Source organism: Hyaena hyaena, unplaced genomic scaffold, assembly GCF_003009895.1.
Source record: "Hyaena hyaena isolate Hyena2069 unplaced genomic scaffold, ASM300989v1 scaffold_1692, whole genome shotgun sequence".
NCBI lineage: Eukaryota > Metazoa > Chordata > Mammalia > Carnivora > Hyaenidae > Hyaena > Hyaena hyaena.
The window spans coordinates 121,174-128,685 of record NW_024082328.1 but is presented as its reverse complement, the minus strand read 5'-3'; the positions used below and the strand labels follow the sequence as shown (position 1 = coordinate 128,685).

At 67.4% G+C, this 7,512-nt stretch overlaps 1 protein-coding gene across 5 annotated transcripts; it reads right to left on the bottom strand.

The window, feature by feature from the left end:
• Window positions 1-2,930: 2,930 nt before the first annotated feature.
• Window positions 2,931-7,335, bottom strand: FBXW5 (F-box and WD repeat domain containing 5). 5 transcript variants are annotated; one of them, XM_039224634.1, is made up of 9 exons: window positions 7,240-7,335; window positions 6,062-6,277; window positions 5,592-5,749; window positions 5,122-5,296; window positions 4,874-5,046; window positions 4,387-4,801; window positions 4,047-4,194; window positions 3,763-3,975; window positions 2,931-3,682 (listed from the first exon to the last, which is right to left on the bottom strand). In XM_039224634.1, the coding sequence occupies exons 2-9, from the start codon at window positions 6,252-6,254 to the stop codon at window positions 3,439-3,441; spliced, it is 1,719 nt and encodes a 572-aa protein (XP_039080565.1). In that variant the 5' UTR covers window positions 6,255-6,277; window positions 7,240-7,335; the 3' UTR covers window positions 2,931-3,438. The 5 variants fall into 5 exon arrangements, with proteins under 5 accessions (XP_039080565.1, XP_039080566.1, XP_039080563.1 ...); XM_039224635.1 differs by having other exon boundaries at window positions 4,874-5,022; XM_039224632.1 differs by having other exon boundaries at window positions 4,387-5,046.
• Window positions 7,336-7,512: the final 177 nt, after the last annotated feature.

Genomic DNA, 7,512 nt, shown 5'->3' with positions numbered 1-7,512 from the left:
TCAAGCGACTGAGCCCACAGGCGCCACACGACACACTCCGCTCCTAAGGGTTTACTCAGAGTCGACAGTTTGCACCGTGACTGGAGTGTGGGCACCTTCCCCCCCGGGGTTCTGTCCCACCATGGGGCACCTGCCGGGACCGAAAGCCCCCACCAGACAACATCACTGCCTGCCTTTCGCCATCAGACACATCTTGGAGACCCCAAGGGGACAGGGCTGGCACTGCATCAGTGCCCTCGTTGCTGGCGGCCCAGCCCGTTCTGATGCCATTTCTCTCTTGTCAGAGAAGCTTCCATCGCTGGCTACAGAGTCTTCTCATTTTCTTCCATTCGAGAACTTACTTCCCCTGTATTCATGAAGGACGTTTCACGGGACAGGGCATTTCGGGCGGCAGCCTTTCCGTCTTTAACCGTGTCGAGCTGCCCCGCGCGGCCCCCAGAACTGCGGGTGGGGGGCCTGCGGTGCGGGCGCCGTCCTTCCCCACCAGTCAGGGTTGGCTTGTGTTCGGTTTTCAGCAGCTCGGGGACAGGTGTCTGGGCGGGACGTCTTCGGCTTTATCCTGTTTTGGATTCGCTTGGCTTCTTGAATCCGTGGGCGTGCGTCCCCCGCCACATGGGAGATTTGCAGCTCCTACTTCCCAGGCCCCCCCTCCTTTCCCCTCGAGCCCCCACGACACACGCAGACCTTTAGTTCTGTGCCCAGGTCCTCGCGGCCCCAGTCTTCCCCCGATCGATTTCCTTCTCTGTTCAGGGTGTCTGACTTCTGGTGGCCTGTCGTCAGTCAGGTTCATCTCCATTCTGCCAGTCAGTCCGTCCAGTGAGTTTTAACATTTTGGTTCTTTGGATTTTCAGTCCTGACGCTTCCATTTGGCTCCTTTCTAGCCTGTTTCTTTCCTGAGACTCCCTATCTTCCGTCTCTCGCAAAACATTTGTGGTTCCTCGTTTGAGCGTTTGTACGACTGCTGCTTTACAGTCTGCGTCAGATCATCAGTGCCTGTGCGTCTCACCCTTGGCATCTGCTGAAGGTCTTTTCCTCTGAGGTGACCTCTCGATGGTTCTTTGCAGCCCAAGGAATTGTGGGTTACGTCGTGAACGTCTTCAACGTCACTTGAGCGGGTCTGGGTGTCGTCTGGTCCCAGGCGACCGGGGTTCCTCTGCTCCACGGGCCCGCGCCCGCTGCGGTCGGTGGCCCGGCCCAGGCTCTTTGAACCCCGGTCCTTTGGCCGGGATTGGGCGAGCTGCAGGCTCCTGCGTCTGGTCTGTGGCCCGACGGTCAGCCTTAGCAGTCACGGCCACCTCCTCCTCCTCCACTTAGTGGCCGTAACCTCCCTGTCGCCTGGCTGCCAGCGCTGTCTGCTGCTCCAGCCAGAGGCTCGGGGCTCCTGCCACACCGCTCTGTCGTGCCCTTCCTGGGTCGGGCCGCGCCTGTCTGCACAGTGGCAGCGCACACTGCGCTCCACACCGGGGCATCCGTAGCCGCCTCGCTCGGTGCCACCGGGGGATCACCGGGGCACAGCAGCCGAGGTGCTTCCACTCCCTGAGCCCTGGGGGCTTCTCCAGGCGCGCACTTCCCGGCCCAGACGGTTCAGAGTTCAGGCCGGGTGCGGACGCCAGGCACAGGTTCTGCTCTGGCCCCCTCTCCGCCTTGCCGTGGGAGGGCTGGCCCGCGTGCCCGTGCCCTCTCACTGGGAGCTTGCCCCCCACGCCCGGAGCTGTTGTCTCCGGACCCTCGCCGGCCCACATCCCAGGTGTGTCCACTGCTGCCCCCGGGCAGACCGCAGCTCGCGTGTCCGGGGACGTGTGTGACGACACCCTCCGGGTGTCTTCTCTCTCCGCCCCCGACCCCACTGCCCCTGGCCTTCCGCACCCACCTGCGGACCCGCCTGTCGTTTCAGGCACTCTGTCCGCTCTCCTCTGGCTCCTACGAAGTCCATGCATTTTTGTTCCGCAGGTTTTACCATTTCCGTGAGGAGGCTAACTTGGTGTATCTTAACGCCCAGAGCTGCCCGTGTCTGCGGCTCTGGGAGCGCCCGTGCACCCGCGGGGCTCGCTGGCCACTTCCCATGGCAGGAGCCTCGGGGCTTTGGCCGCTGAGCCCCGGGCGCGCACGTGCGGCTGCTCCAGGCTCCGTTGTTCAGTCCTCGCCCCCCAGCCTCCCTCCCCCGTCCGCGTGTCCCGCAGCTCTGAGATGGGTGGGTCCCTATTGCCCCCGCGGGCTGGGGCGCCCTCTCCGGCCATGCGGCCCGCGCAGCTGGACACGGGGGCCCTCTGCCTCCCCAGCCGGAGCCCCTCACGGGCCCTGGCCGGCTCTCTCCCTGCGGCGGTGCAGCCCAGCCCCAGCAGCCTCTGCTCGGCACTGCCTCTAGCCTGGAGGGACATCAGCCCCCAAGGGCCTGTAGCGTCTTCCGGGTTGTCTCCACGGCAGTGATGGCAGCCACGCACCGAGTGGCACACAGCTCAGCACAGGCTCCACGTGCAGAAGCCAGGCCCCCACCTGTCTGTCACCCGACACCCAGGACATCCTCAGGTGAATGAGTGGGTGTAGGTGAGCCCCCAAGTTGGGCCTGGATTAAGCCTGAGGGCAGGGCAGGGCTGCCTCTGCCTCACATCCGCATCCCTGCTTGCTGTGCTCGCAGAACCAGCCCCCACACCCGTGCGCTGCCTCGACTTCTGCAGCGCTCCTCTGGGTCCGGCGCTTCCCCTTATGTCTCCCTGCTGGGGGCACGCGCACGTGGCGGACGTGCCCTGGCATTGTCTGCATGCTGGCGATCTCATCTGCCCAGAGACTGTGGGGCCCGGCGATTGAGGACGCAGCCTGAGCCGCACTGCCTTCCCCGACGCCTCGGGTGTCCTGCTGGCCAGCAGGCAGGCACGAGAGCCCCCGCCGATCCCACCGGGCCCCTCCTTGCACACAGAGATCGGACGGCGGTGTGCTGTTGCCAGCTGTTTATTCAGGCCCCAGACAGGTGACCAGTGACATGCAGGTTGCCTGGGCCCACGGCAGACTGACCCGCGCTGCCGGCCCTGCTGGTGCACAAACCAGTCCCCAGAGGAAATGCCGCCCCGTGCGCACGGGGCCAGCCACGGGTCATGCGTGGTGCTGGCAGGCCCGGGACCCAGGCCCTGGGGGAAAAGGGTGGGTGAAGAGTGGGGCCCCCGGCGTCCAGTGCATCCCACACCGGCCAGGAGGCGCCCCGGTGCTCAACGTCATGGCTGTGGGAGGTGTGGTGTGAGCGTGGCGGGCGGGGGGGTCAGGCCGCCCCTTCTCTGCAGCCCTGCCGAACCCCCTTCCTAAGGCATCACTGTTCCGGGCTCTCTGCCCACCGCATGGTCTGGGCAGCGGCTGGGCCCTGGGACGGGGCTGTGGGCCTCTGTGGCTTCTTCAGTGGGTCCCGGGAGCCCAAGGACACCCAGGACGCTCCGGTCGGCCAGTGCCCCCTCAGCGCCTCTGGCTGGCAAACCAGGAGAGAAACGTACGGGGCCGTGGACGTGGGGCCTGGTGGATGCGCACGGTGCGTGGCGAGCGCCAGGCTTTGATGGTGGTGTCGTCGCTTGCCGTCAGCAGGAGCTCCTGCTCCTGGGGGCTGAAGACCACGGAGTTGACCACGTCCTGGTGCCGCAGCTTAGCCAGGCAGATGTTATAGTGCCGGTCCCAGATGTAGCCGTGCCGGTCCTCCGCCCCACTGTGGGACAGCCGGCGTGAGCGCCCTGCTGCCACGCCTGGACCCGGCCCGCCCCGCCCCGCCCCGCCCCGCCCCACTACCTGGCCACAAAGTCCCTGCTGACGTCCAGGAAGATGAAGAAGCACTCGTCGTTGGGCGTGTAGGCGCGGTGGGCCCGCAGAGCCCGCTTCACTTCCCGCATCGTCTTGAGGTCAAATACCAGCAGGTCGATCTCCTCTGCGATAGGCGGCGGCTGCATGGGGTCGGCCACCACCGAGCCGCTGGGCCAGGCTCGGCTGTTCACGTACAGGTACCTGGGCGAGGGGCACCGCACTTGGTACCGGCGGCGTGCACGAGCCCCCACCCGGGACACTCGGGGCCCCACCTGTTGTCCGGGGACAGGCCCATGCCGATGATGTGTCCGTGCACGTCAATGACGTGGTCCAGGGCATCGAAGAAGGCGTCTGAGCCCCGGCCCTCGCCTAGCACGGGCCCAGCCGTGGTCATCTGGTGCGGCAGGATCTGCTTGATGCCTGCGGGGGCGCCGGGTGAGGGGGGCGTCACCTGAACCAGAGTCCCCCACGGAACATGGTCCGGGAGGCCGGACCAGGGTGGGCCTCCAGACTCACTTCCCTGCGTGGCCGTGGGAGCCCAGCCCAGTCTGCAGGGAAGCCCCGCCCCCCACCCCCTGGCTCTAGGGACTGAGGAGGGCCTGCCCCCCCTACCGATCTGGTGTGGCGAGTAGGTGAGGCAGCCCGTGGTGAAGATGAGGAGCTTGCGGGCGGCAGCCATGCTGTGCTCGGGGGGCTTGGTGCGGCCCTGCGCCAGCAGCTCGGCCACCTTGGTCTCCAGCGCGTGCTCTGACAGCGGGGGCTGTGGCCGCCCATCCAGGAGCCCGTCCAGGAAGTACCGCAGGCCCTCCTTGGTGCGGGCCGGAGCCGGCCCTGGGCCCACCGCCTCGTCATCGCTGTCGCTGCCCAGGTCGAAGACGCGGCCGGGGGCTGCGCCGGCATCCAGCAGGAGGTCTGGGCTGTCGAAGCGGCTGCAGTCGGCCACCATCACTGTGCGGATGGTGCTGGCGTTAAGGTTCTGGATCTTGAAGAGCCGCTTTACCACATTGACGTTCTCTGACTCCACGTCCTGGGGGTGGGAGACAGCAGGTGGGCAGCAGGCCGAGGAGGGGGCAGCCGCAGGGGGCACACGCGCCCGCACCTGGAAGGCGTTGTTGAGCCAGAGCACCGAGCAGGAGGTGATGTCTCCGATGCGGTGCAGGTTCCCCGAGATCAGGCTGGTCTCCGTGAGCCAGCAGCCAAACACATCATAGGGCTTGTTGCGCACTCGGGACAGCAGCGTGAAGTTGTCTGGGGGTGGCAACGAGGACCGGGCTGTGGGGGGGGCGGGGCCTTGCGGGGGGGGGCGGGGCGGGCCGGGATAGCCAGCCAACCCGGGCAGTCTCTCACCTAGGCTGATGACTGCGATCTCACCAGACGAGGAGTTGTGGGGCCCCAAGAACACCCCGGACGCCAGCAGCAGCGAGTCGTCCTGGTTGAACTGGGAGAACTGGGTGTAGCTCCAGTTATAGGGCCGCATGTCCGCGCTGTGCATCAGCGAGACGGTCAGGTCGTTGTTCCAGATCTGCAGGAAGGCTCGGTCATCTCGGGGCCTCTGTCCCCACCTTGCACATAACACCAGGGGCCTGTGCTGCAAGCCCCTCACCCAGCCAGTGTCCTGCCCAGAAGCCACCACTGGGAGGGGGTTCCTTGCCCCTGGCTGCCGGCGCACCTGAGGTGTGTGGGTCCACGGGATCGGGCTCCCGGCCCTCCCTCAGCAGTGAGGGCCACCCACCCAGCCTCCATCCTGCGAGCCCCAGGTCCTGGCCCCTCCCCAGCTGGCTGGGCTGCCCGGCCTGGCTCCTGCGGGCTGTGCTCACCTTCACCGTGCAGTCCTTGGAGCAGGAAGCAAACTGGTAGCCCGAGTGCGAGAAGCTAAGGTGCAGGACCTGGTCTGTGTGCTCCCTGAGCGTCTGCACTTCCACGCAGGGCACCGTGTCGTAGAGCCGCCGGAACTCTTCATACCAGGATGTAGCCGCTGGGGAGAGGGGCGGTCACTGCTGGGCCCCTGAGCCCCCCTTCCTACAGCACCCAGGCAGCACGGGGGCCAGCCCTGCTCTTGCAGGCCACTAGCCGCCTGCAGGGCTCTCCCCCCAACACCGGCCCTGTGCTCAGCCATGGCCTGGCTGTCCCCTGTCAAGGTGGGGGCCACACGGTGTCTTGACCACTGTGCAGATCTGGACAGTGGGGGACCAACGTAGTGGCTTCATGCTGTGGTGGCAGTGGGTGGGTGGCCCTGCCTCCCGCCCGGCCAGCCTAGTGGACCATGGAGCCACGTGCAGACCCTGACCTGGGTGCCGGGGCACGTCGCGGGCCACCTGGTAGTAGCGGTAGAACTGCTCCCTCCACAGGAACTCATCCCGGGACACAGCGTGCCATTGGCGACACACCAGACCAGCAGCAAGCACGTCCGCCGGGCCCAAGCTCAGGAAGATCTGGTAGATGAGGCTGTCAGGGAGCAGGGGTGCGCACCCCTCGTCCATTGTGACATTCTGGACGGCCAGCCCTGGAACCCACACGTGGTCCCCTCAGTTGCCAGTTGCACTGTGGGAAGGGGACCTGCCCCAAGGGACCTGGGGCTGCGCTGGGGCAACTGCCCTGCAGGGAACCCCACTGGACTGAGAGTGTGTGGACGGCCAGCTGGCCCTGCCCACGGGGCTAAGGATCCAACAGCTTCTCTAAGCCCCCCGACCCCACACTCCTGACCGGCCCCCTGCAAGTCCTAGTGATTCCCTGGAACAGGCAGCTTCTGGGAGGGCAGCAGACACCTCCCAGCACCTCCTGGCCCGGTCCAGCCGGAAGTGGGAGTGTGGGGCGGCCCTTCTGGGCCCCAGATCTGATCTCCCCTCAGAAGGGTCCTGGTCTGGGGGACTGGCTCTGACCTCCTCCCGCTCACGGGCCCAGACAGACATGTGGACGCCTAGGCTGGTGACTAATCCGAGGCCAAGAAAGGAAGAACCAGTGACCCGCACGCACTCCAGTCACTCTGACCTTGTAGACACAAGGCTTTGGAGCTGTCAGCTTGGGACAGAGGTCCTTCCAAAAAGAAGCTCGGGGCCGGCGGGACCCGGACCAGCCCACCCGCCCCAGACGCCGCCAGGGGCACCAGCCGGCCCTTGGCCTGTGCCTTGTGGTCGAAGGGAGCCCTGGCAGGCGGTCAGCGGGCCAGCGCGGCCACTGCCCGGCGAGCTGTGGGCGGGGCGTGGGCTGCCAACGCCCCCTCCCACCTTCCTTCCGAGGGGCTACCGGGGGCGGGGCCTCGGCTCGGCCAGGGTCCCCGCGGCGCCGAAGCCTCTGCGACGCGTTCGTCGGCAGAGGGCGCGACCGAGGCCGAGGGGCCGGAGACTGGGGGGATGGGGGGGCCAGGGAGCCGGGGGCCGGACGCGGCCGATTTGCGACGCTCCTTGGGACTGGGGAGACGGGGGCCGGGGGCAGAGGACGACGCTCCCCGGGGCCGGGCGCACTCACCGCGGCCGCCTCTGCCCGGCTGTGCAGCCCCCGGCGCGGCGCACGGCCTCGGCCGGCGGACCCGCTTCCGCCCCGCCGCTCCTGCCGCCGCGTCTCTATGATGGAGCCCGCCAGGCTGACGCCTCGAGCCCTGAAGCATCGATAGCCGCGGAGTGTCGAGCGCCTGGCACCCCGCCTCGGCTGTTGCTGCGCCTGCGCACACGGAGCTCTCTCGGAACAGCGCCCCCGGCGGCCGGGAGGGGCGGCGGCCTTGCTCGGGAGCTAGAGCGCGGG